Raw genomic sequence first — 23,918 nt, 5'->3', positions numbered from 1 at the left:
TGTATAATAATTTTATAGTAATTGTATAATTCAGCCTGGTTAAGAATGGTATAACTTTAAATAATTCGTGTAAGTCTCCTATTACTATTGGATATTAAAATTTTATCATCATCAATAGTAGTTAAGACTGGATCTCCAGATTGCATTTCAAGTGAGACTCACAAACTAAAATATTACTTACATAATCTGAATTAAATTTAACTAGAATTCATTCAGATTATATATAAAATTTTGAAATCATGTAATCTTTTTATGGTTACTAATATTTATTTATTATTAAATTAATAATAGATATTTTAAATAAAAATATAAATCTAATGTATTCTTAGTACAAACTGATGTATTTTGAAATATATACTCTTTCCATAAAAATGATTTTTATATTATCATTTCCTGAAGATTGATATTCATTGTATTGTCAATCACACAAAAATATTTATTATGGTTATTGTAAGCATTATTTCAATCAAGAAAACAGTCAGAAATTATAAATTGTTTTTATGATATAATCAATCAATTAAAATTATTTGATAATTTAATTTAATTATAGTTTAAACATAATCCACAATTCCTAACTGTTTAATTGATCAATAAATGTGTCTGATTATAATACATTATTACAAAGTATTTTCTTTGTTATTCAAAATTTCATCCTTGATATTTGATAAGCTAGATAAACTTTATACTATGTACAGTACAACTATCTTGAGAATTGTAAAGATATATATTTAAAAAAATCATTTTCTTAGATTTCAATTCTGATGATAGTTTTTCATTTATCTATGTAGCTTATTCTGAATAAAAAAGACAGAGTTATATAGAAAATTAACCAGAAATCAGAAATATAAATCAAGTAAACTATATCTATAAACTTTTCTAAAACACAATAGATAAGATTAAAAATAAATTTGTTGTTTAATGATGTTTTCAATAATAAAAAAAATAGAACAATTATTAGAAATGTTATCTATTTCATTGATATTTTTAAAGCAAATGTTTAAATTGATTTTTTTACTTGTACATAAATATGTATTAATACAGTATAGAAAAGATTCTTCAACATATTACAAATATTTAAGTCTTACTATTAATACTTTTAATTTAATGGTACATTCAATGAAAACAATTCCTTTTAAAATAAAAGATTTACCTATAGACAAAGTAAAAGATTTTCTCCCAAGCTGAAATAATTATGAAATGTAAAAGAATAAAAACACAAAAAGATTATATGCAAAGCATTTTCAACAAGTTAAAATTTTCATCTTCATGTAGATTAAAAAGAAAGAAAAAAAAAAAAAAGAACAAGATAAAGATAATCTTTGCAATTTTATGTGCATTATTTTGACATCGAGCGTCATACTCTTATCTAGTCTAAATTTAATTATAAATTTTAGAATCACATTTAAAATTTCACTTTTTACATACAGTTTTAATATTTTCTGTCATTAAAAATATGCATTCTTCACTGTAAAATAATTTTAATTCAATATTAATACTTAATCTTATGAATCAAAAACAAAATTGCCTTCTTTAGTTTCATAATATGCCAATGAAAATTGCTATATTTTAATCATATTAAATAATTAGGTCTCATTATATTGCACCGAAATAAATTTTTTTACTATTAAAAATTAGTCTTGTTAAAAGATTAGTAAAATCAAAAGGTAGCAAATATTTTTAAAAATTTACTTTCCTGTTAGAAATTATATGAAATATCATTTACCTATTTTTGTATATTATAAAAAAATATTAGTAATATTTACACAGTAAAAGTAAAGTTTTATTTTTCTGAAAAATATTCTGCTATTATTAAAAACTTCAAAGCTTGTTACAAGTATGAACATATCAATTTCAGCAATTAATGCATTACATTGCTTAAGTGGAATGACTGACTTGGTCAAATGATTCACAACGTTACAGAATGAACAATGAGACTTATCAAAACTTCAAAAATCCAGAATAAATAATAAAATTTGAATAAATATATATCATTAAAAACAGTATTCTGGATATAAATGAAGTATCATTTCTAAATTTATGGCAAGTTTCTTGCATAAATTTTTTTATCAGCATTATATATCAAATTTGAAAGTATTTATTGCAAACACATGGAACAGCTAGTTTTAACTATAATCACTATGCATTTAGATTTTTCCAAAAGCAAAACACCAGCCAAGAAAAAATTATATATAAGCAATTTTAAATTTCAGATTAAAAGTATGTGTATATATAGAAGATATCTTCCTCATATTTCATAGATGTGATGCTCTTAACAGAAGATACTTTGAACTACCATTGAACTAAAACTAAAAATTTAAAAAAATCAAAGTGGTGATGAATGCTTGTACACTACAACAAACAATAATTGTAAATAGCCAAAAGGTCTCACATATTTTTGTCCTGGGCAAAAATATATATAAATTCATAAATGTAGGAGGAGAATGAAGACGAAATAAATTAAAGGATTAAAATTAGTTAGATGGCTTATGAAAACATGATACAGTGAAATGTTGGTATAATGAAATTTTGGGGACCATCAAAATATTTTCATTATACTGAAATTTCAGTATAATGAAAATATATATTGAAATACAGTAAAAAATGCAAGAATAAAAGAAATTTATTAATAATAATAATAATAATAATAATTTGTTTACATTTTGAAGAAAGAAAATTTTAAAAAATACAATTTATCTATCAGCATTTATATGGAACCAAATTTCACATTTTTCAGAATGTAAGTTATATTAAATATAAAAAAAATTATCAAAAAATATGAGCGAACAACTAAAATAATAATATAGTAGTATGATTAGTTGAAATCCTGCCCCTATAATTGTTATTTCTGCCTGAAGCTGTTATTTTCTGCTGAAAAGAAGGCTAATTTCTTTGTGTTGTTTCTTTAATCAAATTTTTGCAATAAAATCCCGTACTGTGACACAGCATTCCAGTAAACCATCAGGCACATCTTTTTGTTTAATTCCTTTTTGCACATTATCTAATATTTTATTATTTTCTTCCAAAGGAAACTGCTTTTGTTTTTATTTTTCTACGAGAAAAAATTTCTCATAAACTTAAAAAGAAATAACCTGTAGAGTAAGAGCATCAAAATAAAACCATAACTAAGGATTAAAATAAGTGTTGACAGTTGAACTGGACATTAAAATTAATGTTGCCAGACTGACATACTATTCATTGTTTACTAATAATAAATGATTTATGCATTTATAGATTTCATTATAATGAAACTATTCTTTCATAATTGGCAGAATTTTTATTATGTTAAACTGAAATTTTTGTTATAATGGTATTCATTAAACTGAAACATTTTTGCATTGAGCTGAATAGGAAATTGGTGGGGATTCAAGATAAATTTGTTATACCAAAAATTTCATTAAACTGGCATTTGTTATACTGACATTTCACTATATACAGAATGTTAAGAAATCAGACCAACAAAATGAAATGGGTTGTAAAGGGGGGTTCAATACAAGCAGATTGGTCCTATTAAACTGGGGTTTGTCACAGCTCCCCTTAAGAGATTCAAGATCAAAATTTTTGATAGTGGTTGCTGTCTATGATACAAGAATACTATGCAGAGAAGTCTGTCTAACATTGGTTTAACAAATGTTTAACAATGATGTGTGGAGTGCTATTAATTCGCACTATTCAAAAAACTCTCTCAGTGCTAGATAATCTGTGGAGCTTAACTTTGTTGATACTGAAAGGGATGTAACAACTGTTCATATAGCACAGTCCAGACATTAAAGTATTTTGTCTTTTTGTAGTGTATTTAAACTTTTAAAAATCTTTAATGGTATTAAAGGTTTAATAGTCTTGGTCTTTTTAAAGAAACATATATAGAAGAGACATGACATTTGTATTAGTTACTAGTCATCACAGCATCGTTTAGTCAGAATATATAAAAAGAAATAACTAACAAGCATTCTCTGCTGCAATTCCAGTTTTCATTTTTATGATATGCATCTGTCCATATTTTTAAAACTGCTACACCACAAAGCAGGGTTTACAACAATTACTGGGCTTTCCTACACTACATACATGCTATGGAAGGTAGCAAACATTTAGGGAAGCAAAGAAACTAGGAGCCTTATCTGTAAAAAGCACTGCAGCAACTCCCCATTCATATTACCAAAATTGCTTACATTGACCCAACTCTACAATCCATTTCATTTTATTGATCTAACTTCTTAACACCATGCATAGTTTAAAAGCATGGGGTACATTAAAAGTAAAGAATTGAACCAATCATCATGAGAACATTTTACTACCTCTTTTATATCAGAGAAATAAAATATGGACTAGAAAGATGGAGATGCTTGAATTGACAACTAGAGATATATATTGATTAGTTTTTCTAAGATTTCAAGATCAATATAAAAAAAGACTATGTACATGTATATAAAATCATTTTTCTAATGGAGTTCATAATATCTATACCTAATTTTTCATCTTTACATTTTACTGCTTAAACTTTATAAGCATTTCTGTGTAAAAAACATATGTAAAATCTCATTATAAAATAAAATCTACAGTGCCCGTTACCTATATCTAGTTCCATTTGTAAATTCCCCTGCAAACATGTATGTATTAAAACATTTGGAAATTAAGTTAACTTGTTTTATATATATATGCATGTAACAAAAAACAAAACTGAAGAATAACAGACGAACAAGGCTGGTAAAGCTAACAGAATAACCTTATAGTAAGTATATCAAACATCACAAAGCCCAATATGTATATAGAAATATGTATAACAAAACAACTGTCTTAAATAATCGGGCTAGAATTCCTCTAATTTAGTTTTCATAAATTCCATATAACAATATGAAAGAAAAGAATATATGGAATATATAAAATATATTCTTTTCTTTCAGATGGTTCTAAATTATTTAATAAATTATTAAAATTATAATTATTAACTTAGTTAAGAAATGGCATCTAACATCTACCTCTAGTAGCAAATTACTTAGTATTAATCATTAAATTAGTGGAGTTAGAGCCTGATCATTTAAGGCAATTGTTTGATTATGTTTCTATAACCTTATAGTAAAAGATGATGATAATAAGTTTATGAAGAGATAAAACTGTTATAATTGTTGAGATGAAATGGATTAAAAATATATAAATAAATAAATAAATAATAAAAAGAAAAAATCTGTATATTAAAAAAATATGGAAAATAGCATTCAATATGCAAACATGAGATAGGATAAAAATTAAGTTTCTTCCCTATAAAATCTTTCCAACTTAAATTTTAGAGAACCCTGCTTTTTTAAAATTTTGATTGTGTAAGTATAAGGAGCTACTTTCTATCATCTAGCTATCTTCTAGAAGTCATAAAAACTTGGGTTTATTTTTGAATCGTATTTTAGTAAAACACAGTTTTAACATCAAGAATAACAATTTAATGATAATTAACCATAAAACACAAAAATACACATAAAATGAACTTTTGTCAAACTATTAGTTTCAAATTGAACATAAAAGTCATTAACATCAAGTTTTACAACCAAAAACAGTTCTATTAATATAATTTTAGTTTGAAATCAAACAAAAATATTCCAAAAATAATGTTGCAATTCTAATTAATTTATAATTACCTAATTTTATTTAATTTTTGAGCTTAATGAAATTTTTTAAAAGAAATTATCGTCTATTAAAAACTAAGGTACAATTTAAGAACCTTGTCCCTCTAATTTTAATAACTTTAATAAAGTTATTAAAGTTACTAATGTCATTCAATATGAGTACAAAATTATTATCTACAACCATTTTTGTCAGTTCTTTGTCTTTTTTTATGTAATTGTATGGAATATTAATGTTCTGTTATGCAAAATTTTCTTCATTATTGCCCCAATATATTCCATGATGATGATATCTGACAGTTGTAAAAGTGGAAGAGCATAGACTACTGAGTGTTTTAATAATAATTTGGATGTTTTGTTTCCTTTTCCAATTCCTTTTCTTACAATGTTTTGTTCTTAAAAATTTTTTATATACAAAATAATTTTAAAAAAAAAATTAAACCTAAAACCAGATGATACTATTTAGAATGCTAAAAATTTTATCTGTATTTAGAATTTCAATCTGCTCTATTATAAATATTTGTTATTTATATTATATTTTGAGACTCCATAAAATGTTGACACTAGACACTAATTTCTTATGTACATAAGAAAATAAAGTGGACATGAAAAAGTCCAGTATCTAGTGTTAACACTTCACGGTGTCTGAAAATATAACAAAAAGGAGGGCACAGTTTCAACACAGAGATTTGTTATTTATATTACAACTTATAAAATTATACTAATGGGAAAATTTGTTCAAAATTATAAAACAAATTGGAATAACATACTCAAAACAAAACCTTTATTTCATTCCAGCACTGAGTATTACATATAACAAACATTTTTGAGTTAATTTATAATAATTCCTAGGCTTTACAAAAAAAAAACAAAAAAAAAAAAAACAAATGGTTTGTTCTTTTTGTAAAGCCCAAGGAAGGTTTTAATAGTGCAACTAAGAAGGGACTAAGTAAAAAAAATCCAAAATGCATTATACACTTAGAATGGAATAAAGTAATCAATGCAAATAACTATTTCGTACATTACAAAATAAAGGAGTTTATAAGACAAGCAGAGGTTATTGGAGGTAAATCATTTGTAGAATATATATTTGTAAAAATAAAATATCTTTCCATAAGAATTTCAGTGTTAATTTTAATGTTTAAAATAATAGCAACTACATTAGTATCAAAAAATATTTTTGAACAAATCTATGTAAATTTATTATTATAATAATATTAGAATGCAGAAAATTAATTCAGAGCATAAAATAAAATGAATAAAATATTATTAAAGCTATATATAGGTTTGTTTATGAGTGTAGAAGATACAGTTAAAGTTTTGAAAGAGAATAGAAATGTTGAGTTTTCCACATATTTTAAAAGCTTTGCTTCATTCTATAAGACTGACAGTTATATGTAATAAATTTCAGGCAAAGTTTATCAAAAGTTGAAAGATAAATCTAAACATTACATCATAATACATTTGGTACAATCTTAAAAAAAAACCAGATTGACTAGTTAAATTTATGCATCAACAAAAAAATCATTTTAATTAGCTTAAAATAAAAAAATTATTATATAGTTTTTGATATTTATATCAATTAACTCTATTAATTTTTTCAAATATACTAAACAAAAGTGAAACTAGAATGAAAACAATGTTTTCTTAATAACTTGTAATAAATAATCATGGAAATTTAATTAAATATAAGATTTATGATAAGATGAAATTCTCATAAACTGTCAGACTAGAGAGAGGAAAAAAAAAATTACATTTTGACAATTGAAATTCATTTCATAAATTAAAGAAAACAAAAAGCAAATAAAAAAAACTAAATTATTTTTTATTTGTAAAAATTGACTCAATTTTAATAAAATAATAAAAGTTGAATCCAAAATAATCTAATAAAAAAAATATATTAAAACCTCATGTATGAAAAAACAGAATAAAATTTATAAATTAAAATAAAATTTGATTTTAATTCATTTTTTTAAAATGAACCTCATTCCATAATATATTTGACAATTTTATTAAAAGTTAGTCTTTATCGAATTACATTATGAACTTCTTCACTAAGTAGAAATGAATTTTGCCTAAAACATTATTTTTCAATAAGATGTATGTAAATATTATTTCAAAATATTGAACTCATATCATTAATATATTGATAAACAAACCTACATTCATTCACACGCTAAACACATCATGCCAAAACTTTATTATTTTCCCAATTAAATCTATCATTTATTGCATTATTAAAAACAGAACATATACCAAAATCATGTTTTCCTGTATCTGAAAATATTTTAACATTCACTGCCAACAAAACATACTCACATAATAGCTGAAAAGATGCCAAAGATGTCATAGAAATTCATAGAAGAGAAAGGAGCACTTGTTAATGGATCTGCACTTCTTCAATAAGCCTATAAATGATGCAGTAACATTTATACAAATACTTTGATTATAAGAAGACATTTGACTGATTATCACAGTGATTTCACATATTAAAATCCTACAAAATATAATCTTTGTACTCATTCAATATAAATCTACCTTAAGATTATGCACAAATTCAAAACATTTTTCACATTTAGAAATGACAAAAATAATCCCATTTAATCAATAAGACATGATAATGTGTATCTTAGTCTGATTTGCTAAGTTCTTAAACTATATTTTAAGATATATAGTTCTTAATATAAATATTAGAAATGGATCATTATATTGAATCCACAAATCTACAGGGTGTCTCAGATAAACATTTCAGAACTTCTAAGAGGGGTAGGGCGCATCGCGACGACTCGAAATCATATAGCAATGCAGGGTTGGAAATGCTTTCTTGAAGTGGTGATGTACACAGAAACATCATAAAGAAGATTAAGTGAATATTCCTTTTAATAATAAATGTACAACAACAAAAAGAACATGGGTCAAAGAAAGTGTTCAAAGTTTCTTCCACCGACTGCAATGCAGACCTCACATCTACGGCACATGGAATTCCGAACATTCTGGAATAATCCAGGCTCATCTCGAATTTCTCTGGCAGCTACTGCAATTCTTGCAACCAGCTCCTCAGCATTGTCAATGGGGGTGTCATAAACCAGTATTTTCATATGCCCCCAGAAATAAAAATCAAGACATAGTAGGTCTGGTGACTGAGCAGGCCAACGCACGAGACCACCATGTCCAATCCACTGTTGACTAAATATCGTTCTGTGTACAAGCGCTGTGCGGCTGGCTTACTACAATCTGCAGCCCTGTACACCAAATGCATATTGGCTAACTCTGCGTTCATATAATAAGCCATCCTACTAACTCTGCATCCTTGTGCGAAATGATGATTACCAGCAAGAACGCCCAGAACTTTCACACAATGCCATCTACTGCATCAGGAATATGATTCCAAGTCATCGGGATGCACCCTACCCCTCTTAGAAGGTCTGAAACATTTAACTGAGACACCCTGTATAATGTCAAATTTACTTTTTAAAAGTCCAACCAAAAAAATATCAAATTTGCATATCAATCAAGAGATTTCTGAAACAAAATAATCATTCAATAATAATTTTTTATTAACTTAAATAATTAAAATTGCCTAAGAAGTCTACGAAAGTCCAATAATTAATTTTTTACAATATTTGATACAGATATTGCTAAAATTTAACAGAAATTTCAGTAAATAAGAATTTTTAAGATTTTATCATGCAAAAATAGGCTTTGATTGTTTTTATAATATTGATTATAATATTAGATGATAATTAGTTAATAATTAAAAAGTCCAATTTTAAAGAAAATATATTTTTTTAACTACAACTAAGCTAATATAATCCTGAAATTAAGATATTCTAATCTTCCTCAAAGATAAAACATTTCCACATAAAATATTTGGACTGTAATTCAAATAAAGGACCAGATATATATCTTGTTGGTATTTATTTTCTTGAGGAAAACACTTATGATAAGAGAAATTTATTACATATATGAAAATTAACATTATTGAAAGTAATCCATATTGATCATTAAATAGATATTATATATATGAAATCATAAATATTAATATAATACAGCTTAATATAAATGACATAGTTCATTCATTATATACTTTGTTATTCCAAAACAATATTTACAGAATGTTAGTAATAATATTATTACAAGGGCACTAGAAAAGTTATAATTTATATACAGTATTGGATCAATTATCTGGCAAACTTGGAACCAGAAGTGATCCAGATTTCTGGATTTTCAGGTTTGTTCGACATAGGTTAAATATATACTTAAATTATAAAAAAACAATGGAAAGTCAAAAAATGAAATTGTATTAAACAGATACAAATTAATACAATTCTAGAGCAGGTTTATCTGATCATTATTAATCCTCTGAAAACATAGAATACAATGTAAAGTATAATATTTGGGATGAAAATTAAATGAAGAAAAATAAAGAACATAATAAAACTGGCATCATGCAACACACATGCTATGGAGACCAAAGCAAAGCAGTTACATGGCAAACCACAGCACCAAATTCAAAACTAGCCAGTTTTCTAGCAATTCCAGATTTCTGGAAGCTGAACAATTGATTTATTACTGTGTAAATAAATTTTTTCCTTAATGTAATTTATTCACATCAATACTTTTTTTATTTTAAAATTAAAGAATAGATACCTCCAGAACAAATTCATTTTATCTCGATTCTCTAAAAGCCGTAGTCACATGCGATTTCAGCCGTACAGGCAACTGCGATGGCTGTTCTCGTTAACTAGTAAACCTCCTTCAAAAACTGGCGTGACTGCAACCGCAACTAGAAACAAAAAGTTTGTTCTACTCATGCTGATTGCAAATGTGCATCCAATCAACAAATGTCTATTTGCCACGCCATATGGTGGCAACATTTAAAATATTCTAGTTAGAAAATAATGGCAGAAAGCAAGATGATGGATAAAAGAGCACAGGCATGGCATGAGATAAGTGAAAGTCTCAGCATTGATTGTATATACCATTTTTAGATTTCTGGATATAAAATGTTGATTGTTTTTAGTTTGATAATGACAATATTGTTTTAAATATAGCTTAACTCATGAAAGAAATCAAAAACAAGTTACTGTAATTTTATTGGTTTATTATAGGGTCACATGTTTCTGAGTTGCAGCACTAGCAAACAATGTACGACCATGAAAAGAAGCATGCAACTTGTGCTTGTTGGAGTTGCAGTCACCTCCATGGCTGGAAATCACATGGTGTGACCACAGCTTAACCAGATGGTTATTGCAATTTTAATTTTCTTCATTTCCAAAAAATCTATGCTTAATAAATATTTTTTCATTGATCTGTAGAAAAAAAGTGTGTATAGTCAAATATGAATTATAAACAGGATTTTGAAGTTCTATGATGTCATTTTATTATAGAAGATATCATAAAATAGACTTTATGTAATGATGTATTATTATTTAAATTTTTCTTATTATTGGTTTATTTTTCCCTTCTTTAGTGTTTCAATACACATCTGACAATAACTATAATCTAATATATGGCTTAAAATTAATGACATTATTTCAAGAATTAGTCACAATCTTTTCTAATTTGAATTTTCAAAATGATCGAAAAAGAATCTTTGTATTTCTACTGCATAGCTTCCTGTTTAGTCTTGGATATCAATGATGCCTTCAAGTCTTCTCTGTCACTACTTGGAAGAAAAGTTTCAATTTTCACAAAATAATTCAAATTTTCATTGTGATCTCCATTTGAATTTATTGCAAAATAACAACATGTTTGAAGTATCCTGTGTGATCTTTTAGAACATTTTATTCAGATGTTAACAATTCTTTCAAAATTGATGTTTTTATTCTTCTGACTAGCAAATTAAAATGCCATTTTTTTAAAATAAACTTTTCAGTAGTAGATCCAAAAGATGGCAACAAGGCAACTCACAGCTTTTTTAATGCTGACACAGCCTCATTTCTTTAAAATGATATATGTTAATTTTTATTATTCCTCTTCAATTTTGTTTCATTTTTATGTTTTAAGTATGCGTATTTTAGTTTAAGTAATTATTAAAGCAATGAAACTCATACATCTATACCATTACATGGATTCAATATCATCCTCAGAAATTTGCTCCTAGTTTCACAATATATATACTCTATACATCAACATGAAATAAACCTATTTTAATAGCAAACATCCTTTGAAAAAAAAATAATAATAAAAATTACTTGCTTTGCTACATAGGAAAGATTCAACATGTCTTCATTTACAAGAAACAAATGTATGTATATTGTCAGACAACAAAAAAAAATAAAATATAAAACTAAATGTTTTAACATATTTTAATAATTTACTTATTAAACTTTAATCATTTTCACATAATTTTAATACTTTACTCTGATTGTGGCCTCCCTAGTGTTTTCTTTGGTTCCCTAAAGTTGATTTTTGTTATGTGGTTCCCTTGAAATGTTCTGTGGCCTGAAGGAGGCCACATGGTCCCTGGCTGAGAAACACTGATCTAGATCTTTGATCATCTTCAATATATTTTCTCCAGCAAATGAGCTGCTTGGAACAAAACTTTATTTAAAACCAATTTTAAAACTTTTCCTTTATTTCAAAACTTCACATTATGTAATACGTTCTTTTCCTCACACTCTAAATTAGAATGTCAGACCTGATGAAGATCTCTTGCAAAGATCAAAAATGTTTGTCCATGGTTCATTTGCATTAAACTTCTTAACTGGAATTTATTTAAGATTCATTGGAATACATTATTTTGTTGTAATGTGTTCCAGTCTTCTGTGGAGTTTGAACTTGAATAAAACTAATTTTGTTCATTTTTTTCATCCTTTTGATTTCTTTCAAAATCATGATTCATCTTAGAATCAATGAAATATGGTATTTAATTACTTTTTTTTAATCTAATAGACAATTTAACATGAAAAGTTGGCTGTATAGCATTTTATTTATATATAAAATTTGAGTGTACACAAGGCATGTAATTTCAAAATAGAGAAAGGTTTGAAACATGCCAGTACAATTTATTCAAAAAATTAGTTAAAGATTTTGAAGTTATATGTCATTGTCATGGTAATAATTGTCTGATAATCATTTGTTATGAAATGTTAAATGTAAAATTATAACTATTGTTAAATCAAAAAATAAGATATCATAAAACATATAATTGTATAAATTGAAATGACAGAACATAAATAGCCAAATTAATTTGCATCAAATAATTTGAATGCTTAAATTAATTGGCAGGTAATTTTTGAACTTTGGGCATTCCATTGGCAGAATATTTTCAAACCTGAAGCAAATCTCTATAGAGATACGAAAATGTTCGTTCGTGCAAGTAAATATTATTATATTTTACTGGAAATAAAAAGGTTTTGAAAGAGCTAGTTAAAAGATATCAAATAAATTATTGGAAATAGTAATAATTGAAAATAAAACTCCTCTTATATTTTTGAATTTTTTCTTTATTCATGAAGAATTTAATTACAGTTTGAATGTTCCAATTTGGAAATAAACATTTTGTTAAAAAAGTTTTGTCTAAAACAAAAATTAGTACAATGATGAGAGTTGGACAAAAATGTTTTTAAAATGTAGAAACATTATTATTAGTAACAACACACTTATAGCTACATATTATGCTTACAGCTATCTGTTGACAGTTATTATAATCATCTAACTGAAATCCAGATTAATCAAGTTATATCCAAATTGCTGACTTTTCAGGCTACATTTATGATAGTTTTTAAATTATATTATATTATGAAATTTGGACTAAAGAAAGGTGATTTTGCTACCACCACTATCAGCTGTTCAAAGTTGACTGAGTGCCATGGAGGATAATTTCCTCTACTGATGGAGAAGGATGACCTTTATTTTAAGATCATCATTATTGTAGTAAATCATAATTAATCTAGTAATAGATTAAAAGATCATATAGTCTGCATATAGCAATTAACTTGTCTAATTAGAGCCACATAATTAGAACTTTGTAATCATACAGATTAATACATGTCTAGAAGTAAACATCAAATGGAAATCTGAATAGCAAAAAGTGATAATGCATCTACACAGTAAGCAGAAGTTGCAACTTTAAGTCTTGTTCTAGGTTGATCATTTTCTTTCAGAATTTTCTGAATTATTTAAAAATTCAAAATGAATTTCAAACCTTTAATCTTAGCACACAATAATGCTATAACTGCCCATCTTTAGGCCAAGTCCATAATATAATTAATTAAAAATTAGAATAAATATTGCTTAAAAATCCAGCAATTTAAATTTACAATTGCTGGTAACTTTTCTGGAGCCCTTTTATTTTTGTCTTTCAGAATTTGATTTTTTTCCTCTTTTTTATAAATATACTGAGTGATTGATCATAATTAAAGAATCCTATTAAACACTGTCTAGAGATATTTAGCAGTACAACAAATGAAACCAAATCTAGTATAGTCATATTTCCATTAAAAACTCACCACTAAGACACCTTTAGCACTAAAACAAATATTCTATTTATATAAGACACTTGCAGTATACAGAAACCTAGCTATCTAAGGAATACTATACAATATGATTCCTACTCTGAAGATGTAAATTCTGAAGGCAGTGTATTCAATGGTCAACCATAATTGATCCTTTGATTCTTCTCAAATGCAGTGTGATACTCAAATGTCTTCAATAAACCACATTGTTTAAGTGTCCCCATAATCAAAACCCACACAGATTACCATCAAAAGAATGAGGCAACCAAAAATAAGATATGTATAACTAATCACTGTTATTGGTAAAATATTGCTGCAAAAACTTCTATACACAACATCTGATAAGTGGAGATGCTCTATCTTGCATGAAAGTGGTTGACTCAAGGCATTGTTGCTGTCATAGTTGAATATGATAAAAGTGGTGTTGAACATCTCTCAGTATCTCTGGACCATCATAGAAAATGTTATAGGCTCACTAGGACTAGTTTCTTTGAAGAATAGTCCCAAGTTAAATATGGCTCTGAATCCATGCCAGACTGACTTTAGCCAAGTACAGTGAAATCTGCTGAAAAACGTGGGGATATTCTGTGGTCCAATGTGACAGTTACAGGTGTTACCTGTTTCCGAGATGAAACTGTACCTAATTGGTCCACATTATCTTCCATGGCCACAAGACATCCACTTTCAAGGTCAGTCAAGAAAGGTCATTGCAAAGAGCAGTCAAGTTTCTCTGTTGAGCAGCAAGCAACTGTTGGTTGTGCTGATCAGATAACAATGCACTAGCTTTCCCAGTACCTTTCTCACTATGCTATAGAGCAGGGGTGGCAAACTTTTGTGTACATAAGATCTACTTTTTATCTTAAAAATATGTTGCAATTGACTTGTTGTCATAGGCATAGTCTAAGTGAGGAGGGGGAGGTGTGAAATACATACTATGTTTATACACTGTGTTTCAGTACGAGGTTCACTGCTTTGAGTCAAGTCATAACTGCATGCATACTGTTGCATTCGGTTACAAATATAATACAGTAAGTCAAGACATCACGAGAGATTGACCAAAATTGGCTTGACCAAAATCCAACTGCATTGATACTGCATGTACACTACTGAAGCCTGCAACATTATTCATGGCTGTTCAAAAACATACTATAGTAACATATTCAATGACTTATAAATAGATAGGTTTATACCCTAAACCAAGTTGAACTTCCAGATATCCATTTTGCCTGAATACAATGATCATTCTTTTGAGAGCTTGTGGAGTCAATGATCCTTGGTGTAAGTCTTATGACAACAAAATTTCTGCTGCAACATTTCCATTGTTTAATAAAACACAAGAAAGGCACATTCTGGCAAGACCAAGATGATTGCCATCACAGATTTGGTTATCTGGTATGATGATGTTTCAAGACATGCAAATGAATTTCTGTAAAAAACAGTTAATTCTAAAACTCACCACAATGGCTCTTTTGGCACTGCAAGCAATGAGAAAGCAGTTTCTTTTGCATAAGCTCATATGTTATAGCCAAATTCTTGGTATAAAAGTTGCCACAACTTTTCAATGGTATTCTTATCTATTAATATAATGGCCATCATCTTGCCAGAATGTGCCTTTCTTGTGTTTTATTAAACAATGGAAATGTTACAGCAGAACTTTAGAAATTTTGTCTTCATAAGACTTACACCAAGGATCATTGACTGCACGAGCTCTCAAAAAAATGATCATTGTATTCAGGCAAAATGGATATCTGGAAGTTCAACTTGGTTTAGGACACAAACCTATCTCTCTATATTTCAAGTGATTTCAATAGTGATATTTAGTAATCCCAATGCAACCAAGCATTTGGAATACTAAAACATCTTTTCTTTCTAGACAGTAGTGAATAGAAATTCTTTTTATTTATGATCATACAATACAAAGAATATTACATACAGAATATTAATAACAAAAATTTTTTAAATGAAAATTTAATATTTTAAAATAATCAGATTGCATATAAAATTAACAGATCAATTAACAATGGAACTGGCATTTTCTTCAAAAAAATGAAATAAAAATGATAAGAAAATCTTTTAACAGTTCTTTAATTTAGAAGAAAATTAATGAAATATAAACTTATACTCTGATTTCAATTATGCTAATTTTAAATGAGTAAATTACAATTAAATCAAACTTTATAAATTTCTTATTATATATTATTATATTTTAATAATTCACATTTAAAATAAAAATTCATTAAGATTAAAAAAAAAATCAAAATTTTAATAATTGTTGTAAATAAAAGCCTAAAAACATAATTTTCTAATAATCAAAATTATCCTTTCATATTTAAACTTTAATTTTTATAAGAAAAATTCAGTTTACCTGTGCCATTATTGGCCATTTCTTTAGTAATTTTAATTGAATAATCACACAAGTCTCTCTCTCTCTGTGCTACTGGATCAGTACTGAATGGTGCTGCACCACATACTCGCTAATAGTTTGTGAAAATAATAAAATTTTAAAATATATCATAAAATTATAAATTATATATATATATATATATATGTATAACTTGATTGAATAGTATATAACTATTCATATAATACTGATTTTTATTTTGTCAGTAAATATTTTTACTGCATAGTTTTTAAAAAATTCAAATAAAAACTAAACTGACAACAGCAATGACTTATTTATATAGATTATTCTCTATATGAATTTAAATGTGAATGAATTACTATAAACCCTTATTTATAGATTATAGTGTTGGTGGATCTTACTCTAGTCAATTTATGCAAGTATCTAGTGCAATTCCAAACCAAAATCAAGACATAGATCCAGAAAAAGCTGTCTTGTTTACATGCTGTTTGTATATAATCTGTGGATAAGTATTTTAAGTGATGTGTGTTTAGTATGGCTGTTTTCTGTAATATGATGTATGTACAGTTAAGGCCTAAGGTTTCCAGACTTTTATGTAATGTATGTGGTATGATATATGCCAATGAGTTATATTAGCAGAAAACAAAAATAGTTTACTACATTCTAGAGCAGTGATTCCCAAACTTTTTCAACCCATCATCCTCTTGGTTCCATAAAGTTATACCCAGCTATATCCCAATGCACCCTAGCCCATTTTCCCTGTGAGAGAAAGGCTTGGAAATATTTTTAGAAAAACTTTTCTGTGAACTTCACACTTACCGTACATTGTTCTCCACATCTGGAAACCATTAAACCCAGTGTTTTGTCTGTTTTAACAGAGGAAAGGAAAAGATTGTCAGTAACCCATCCTTTGCCTATGGCAGGGGTCACCAAAGTGGCTGATATAACATTATTGGGGGGGGGGGTCGATTGAAAAATTGAAACTAAAAATCACAAATATATCTATACACACTATTATGTTTTTGAATATTGTTTCAATGAATTTAATAGTACAGCTACCCGTCAACATGTAAAATGGCTACAGATCAAGTCACTCAAGTCACAGGACAAATGGAAATTGCAGAGTCCATGCTCCGGTTCTTAGGTTCTTACTAAAATGTCAAGCATCCACAGCATTTGTAAGCTTGTGTCTGATTAGTAGTACACTGATGATATTAGCACCTAAACAGCCATTTTTAAGCTGCCGTTCATTTAATTTTAGTATTCCACATATATACAATAAATGTAAAAAATGTAAAATTAAAAGAAATGTATTAAAATAGTAAGAGTTGTTATTTACTTGTAACAAACTTTTTAGTGCAGGTAAGCACAATAAGTATTTTATCCATTCTCCTAAGACACTGTATTAAGGCAAGTTCTGAGTATTTAGTAATTTTTTTTAGTGTATGAGGTAGGCACCAAAAGTTTCCAGACTAACTATATTTTAGATATGATAAGAATTAAATAATCATAATATCACCTGTATATGAACTAATAAAACAGTTTTTCCACCAATTTTCATAAGTCACTTGAAAACATTCATTTTAGTTAGACTTGTTACATTAATTTTCATCATGTTTGCCTCTTGCAGAACAATGCACCAGTGCACATGGCTGCCATTATGAAGGCTGCTGTGAAGAAATGTGGGTTTGAGGAGCTTGATCATCCACCCTACAGCCCAGACCTGGCTCCTAGTGATTATTATGTTTCCAAATCCAAAAAAAAACTTTCAAAAAGTAATGAAGAGTTGTATGAGGAGTTTATGAGCATTTTTCAGACAAAACTGCAGAGTATTTTTTAAAGGGCATCTTATATATTGTGTGTATTTGGTACAAGCCATGTCTATGATGTATGTGATTTTTTGTTTTGTTTGTCAATGAATGTGATATTTGGTCTGTATGAGATTGTTTTGTCTGATTACAGCTTGGTTATACAGTGGAACCTTGGTATAAGCCTTAATCCGTTCCTGATGTTTGGACTTATACCGAATAGAACGTATACTGAACCAACCTTTCCCATAAGAAGTAATGTAAAAATGATTAATCCGTTCTCATGTTTAAAAAAACCCTCTTGATATGATATATTAATGGGGTTGTAAAATAATTTAAAAACTGTTTGAGCACATTAATAAAAGAATAAATTTTATTATAGATTTTTAAAGTTATTACAGTATATTGTATTATATTATTTAAATCATTAAATCAAAATCAAATCAAATTCTCCTTAATACTAATAATCTGTTTAGAAATTGATTAAACCCCTTTCGCAATGTTAGCAGATTTAATAATGTCTTTATTTTTCACAATTGTCGATATCGTCGTTCTCGGAATACGGTATGCAACAGTTGAATCTCAAACACCCCTGCCACCTTCATATTTCTCAACAATCTTTTTTTTCAGTTCCATTGTGATTCTAGTCATTTTTTTTTTACTTTTCTGTTGCTTTTCATTTGCCTTTTTGCAATTCATGATTAATAAAAATAATAAAATTTTACTTACAAATCAAAATCAGAATAAATTTAACAAAGTTATAAACCGTGGGACCGCGAACGTCTAGTCTGGTCTAGTACACCGATAGTGCTACTTGTTCCTAGATGGCGCGTATAATTGAATTAAGTTGTATACCGAACAAAAGTCGTATACTGAGCAAAATTTGTTTCATCCAAACAGGACGTATTCCGAATTGAACGTATTCTAAAGCAGACGTATACCGAGGTTCCACTGTAGTATATTTTGTGTGTTGTCTTGTATAGCTGAGGTATGTATTTGTAATATGGTTCCTGCACGTATAGTAGTATATGTTTGTTTAGAAGCAAACCATGCATTATATTTGCTATTTAGTTAAATCAATGACAGTAGTCAAGCTTGTGTTAAAAGCACGCAACTCAATATAATGTGTTATAGAGTCTCATGAATGATATGGCATTTCCTACACATCACCTGCAAGCATTGTATCTTTTTAAGATATACTTCCTGTAGATCTTTTGTATTTATGACCTGGTCATTCTGACTATATAACAGACTCCTGAATAGATAAATTTTTAAACAAACAATTAAAAGCATTAATAATTGCCAAAATTAATGTATTTTTAATTCTGTACAATTCAGATAAATAATTTTAAAATTTTAGCATAATAATAATTAAAATAAGTTCCTTTTTGTTCAAGAAAAAAAAATATTTTTTTTTTTTAAATTATATATTTACTGCTGTTTTAAATGATTTGAATTTATTATATAATTATCATTAGGAATATATATAAACTTGTATGGTAATTTAAATTATATTATTGATCATAGTTAAAATTTTAGTTTCCACAAATAATTAATCTATATATTATTTTTGTAAATTTTATAGTAATAAACTTACTCTATTATTAAGAGCACGTTTTGAGGGCGGAGATTGATATTCAGACAAAGATATATTTGCTTCAGAATAAACATCTTGATGTGTACGTTTTCTGCTGCCCATTTTATTCTTCAATTATACTAAAAACTATAAAATAAAATTATATTATTTATGCACAAATAATAAGTTTAAAAAAATTACATTTGATGATATATTATTTTGGATTTAAACTTAATTTTTTCAATACATACAACTTATTATAGTATTAATTCATTTTATTTAAGATAACTATTATGATAAAATACAGAATCTAAATGAAAAAACTTGTTATACCACAATATAGAAATTAAAAGCTTTTAATTTTTTTAAATCAAGTTAATTAATAGAATAAACACTTATTGCTATTAAAAGTAAGAATTGTCATTTTAATGTAATATATTTTACAAGAAGTGGCAGCCTTGTGGCCCCCCCTCCCTTCCAAATTGCTTAGTAATTTTTTAGTCTTAATAGCTTAATAAAGGAATCTGGCTGTTCATTTGATATTTGTAATAATTATAAGGTTAGCTGTATTTATTATATACTATTATGTACTGTATATTTCTCAGTTTAGAGGTACATTAAAAATTTCTTTTGATATTATTATAAAAATCAGTAGATATTAAACAAAAATGCCAAATAGAAAACTTTTGAACATCTTACTTAAAGAAGCAAATTATAGTTGTGCAATATTCAGTAATATACAGATAATTACTTATTTTATGTCATTGAAATAAAACTTGGAATTGAGGTATTTACAAAAACAAACTTAAAGAGAAGATGCAATGAATTATTTCCTAACTCATATGGAATAAATAATGATAAGAAAAACAAAATTACCGAACTTTTATATAAACACATTGATAATTTAAAATTCTATTGACAAATTGTAAACAATTTGTTTTTTGTCTTTTCTTTATATCTTGTTTATCTGCAAAAGGTAATACATTTATGAAATATTTAAGTATATATAAATATGTTGTTAGTAAATTGACATTTTATATTTTGAAATTTAAAATTTGTCTTTATGTTTATTTTATTAAAAATCATTGAAGTTTTACTGGAATTGGATAGCATAAAAATAAACATATCTAAATATTTTATCCATTAGCATAATATCTATTATTATTTTTACTCTGTATTTTTCTAAAAGAAAATTTTTATTATATATTATTGCTAGCTGGAAACGTCAGAAAAAATATAATTTTAGCTTCTTTGAAATAAAAAAGTAAACAATAAAATCTAGGTTTTATCAGATATCATATCAATTTATTAGATATAAATTGTTTACACACACAATTTATGAACTGAATCAACATTTTATAAAATTTTGATAAGAATATTTTAGATTCTATATTTATAAACTGGTAAACTTTATATTTAATTGTACAGTCTGTAACAATTTGTTTACAGTAAAAGAAACTATTTTAAATTTAATAGTAGTAATTAAAGTAATTTTCTGAATTACAAATTAAAATAGTGAAGTTCAAAATATTTCATTAATTGTTTTATTTTTAATATTAAATTTTTAACAAACTTTTTAAAAATCTGTTTTCACTTGGAAGAAATATTTAGGAAATATTTAAATATTATATAATATAAATTGGTTAATTTAGTAACATATCAAAGAACCTTTGGTTCCAGCAATTAATTTATTTTGTGTGAATGTTTAGGTATTCTTCACTGGCCATCTTCATTTGTTTGTTTGTTTGTTTAGTTATGGCAATGCAACACTTGGGTGATCTGTCTAGGGAGATGCCTTCCAGAAGGTCTTTTAAGGAAAACTGGCCCCTATTTAGGCATTACAGACAAGGAGAAAATCTGGAAAACTCCATGTGGCCAGCCTGTCCAAGCAAGGTACAAACCCATGACTGAACTCCCAGTGTTCAGGGTACGAAGACCACTTGGCCACTGGTGGGCCCTGGCCATCTTTAGGCTTTTAAGAACAACAACAAAATTACAAACTAATTGAACTGAATTACAAAATACCAATAAATTAAACACACATTTTAAAATATTCAAACTAACAGCAATGAATTAATTTGCTACACAATTAAATTTTAAAATCTTTTAAATGTTCAAACAAAATATGTTTGCTTGCTGTTTGAATGCATCAGATTGACATTACAAAAATTTAAAATTTTTTTCATTATTATTTTAGCTAGTAAAGACTTTCAAAGCATTCACATGAAATAAAATTGCTGAACTCAAAAAACTTCTTTAACGTATTATTTAGAATTTTAATCAGGAAATGTTTTCTCATTTATGTTAACATATTTTATGTTAAAATAAACAAGAAAACAGTTTCCTGATGACAGTATTCAGGGCAGAAAATAAATTATTACAAGTACTAACATAATTGTGTGCTGATAACTCAGCACAAAATGTGTTCAAAAAGTCAATTTGAAAGTGATTACAGGTTATGCACTTTTCCTTTAAGTAAAGTCATTAAGGAATATTTAGAAAATGTAAAAATTCTTCATGTATCAAGATACATTCATCTGCCATTGCACTTTTTCTCAAAACCACTAAAAACAGATATGCAAATCTTGCTTTAATTCTGTCCCATTCATTTTCTGTATATCAATATATACAGTACTCTATCTATTATTATTATTATTATTATTATTAGCCATTTCTACTTGAACTTTTATCTCAACAGATGATAAATTTCTGGTTAATTCCTTCCTCTGTATATAACGTCATCTTTTTAAAGAGTTGTTTAAAAATGGACTCAAATTTCTTATAGCCAGACAATCTACCAAATTTTCAGGCTAACAATTAGGATAAGTTAATAATTAGACATGAATAATTTGTCTAGAAGTAGGCAGTTAAACTTCCATCTTGTGCTAATTTTAATAATTATAATAAATTTTTTCATTATAATTTTCATTTAGAATTTTTGAAAGAAAAGAATCAGTCCACAGTGGGACTCAAACCTGCAACTTCTACTTACCATGTAGATGCATTACTAGCAACACATCAGCACAGTATTGTAAAATCAAGTTTGTTGAGTTATTATTTATAAACAAATTTACTATATATTAACAAATTACTCTTCTTATTATTGCTACAAAACAAATTTTGACAATTAAAATAATTATATAAACTTAAAATGATAGCACTAGCTTGATTGTGCAATGATTTTCCTTGTTTTACACAACAGCATTATTTTCTGCAATACTGCTAACTAAATCGAAACTAAATATGGAATCATTACCATTTTGGTTTATTTGCTTAACTCTACGAGATAAATAAATTTATTTAATTAAAATAAAATGGATGTATATTTATTTATTTTTACAAATAAGCAGATTAGTCCCGAAGGACAACTGATGTCTACCCCTGAATTAACAATTATACAAACAAATAGAAATATGAAAAATAAAGAGAATAAAAAACAATAATTAAATAAAATTAAAAATTGAATAATGCATTTTTACATTTTATTTTAAAAACAAGAAAAATTAAGAAATAAAAAATGATTAAAATTATTTAAATTTCAAGAAATAGGATTTAAAAAAAAGGACATTTGAGATACACTCAAATAAAAAAATGGAGTAAACACACAAGGTAAAGGTCTAGTGTTACCACCTATCCGGTTTTCACCAGGACAGTCCAGGAATTGACTCACTGTCCGGGTGAACTATTAATTTTGTCCAGGAATTTTGTAGAAATTGTGAAATTACCATGGAACAAAGTTCTTGCAAATATTGTTATAAATTTACACCATTTGAACAGCGAAAGACCTCACACTCACTGAAACTCATCTGCCATTCCGCCATGTTACTCTGTTTATGCTGATGTGTAACGCACAATCTGCCTCTCGACTGTTTTTTGCATGTTACTCTTATGCAAGTCCCTAGTCCCTAACTGTAACTGATAGTGACAAGCTAAGTCAAGTTTTCACTCATTGGAGCATATTTTCTGGAAAGTGTCGGTTGGCAAGTCATCCTGGACAAATCGAGACAGGTATGCCAACCGAGGTAGCCCCGATAGAAAGCTCAGCTCCGGATTGGTTGGCCAATGGATCCAAAAATTAGATATAAGACAACACAACCATTG

The 23,918-nt window shown here is 27.0% G+C and overlaps 1 protein-coding gene across 2 annotated transcripts in view; it reads right to left on the bottom strand.

Moving 5' to 3' along the window:
• LOC136979363 (choline-phosphate cytidylyltransferase B-like) overlaps nucleotides 1–23,918 on the bottom strand; it is a 50,690-nt gene that overhangs the window by 15,128 nt on the left and 11,644 nt on the right. Inside the window, exons 2-3 of one of the 2 annotated variants that reach the window (XM_067275308.1) lie at nucleotides 19,839–19,964; nucleotides 16,437–16,545 (exon numbers count right to left, since the gene is read on the bottom strand). In XM_067275308.1, the coding sequence (XP_067131409.1) occupies nucleotides 16,437–16,545; nucleotides 19,839–19,940 (211 nt within the window). In that variant the 5' untranslated portion in view covers nucleotides 19,941–19,964. Of the gene's footprint in view, nucleotides 1–7,928; nucleotides 8,018–16,436; nucleotides 16,546–19,838; nucleotides 19,965–23,918 lie in introns of those variants that run through there. The other variant, XM_067275315.1, reaches the window with a different exon arrangement.

Source organism: Centruroides vittatus, unplaced genomic scaffold (assembly GCF_030686945.1).
Source record: "Centruroides vittatus isolate TY-2023 unplaced genomic scaffold, ASM3068694v2 contig_1154, whole genome shotgun sequence".
Classification (NCBI taxonomy): Eukaryota; Metazoa; Arthropoda; class Arachnida; order Scorpiones; family Buthidae; genus Centruroides; species Centruroides vittatus.
This window is presented reverse-complemented; position numbering and strand designations above follow the sequence as displayed.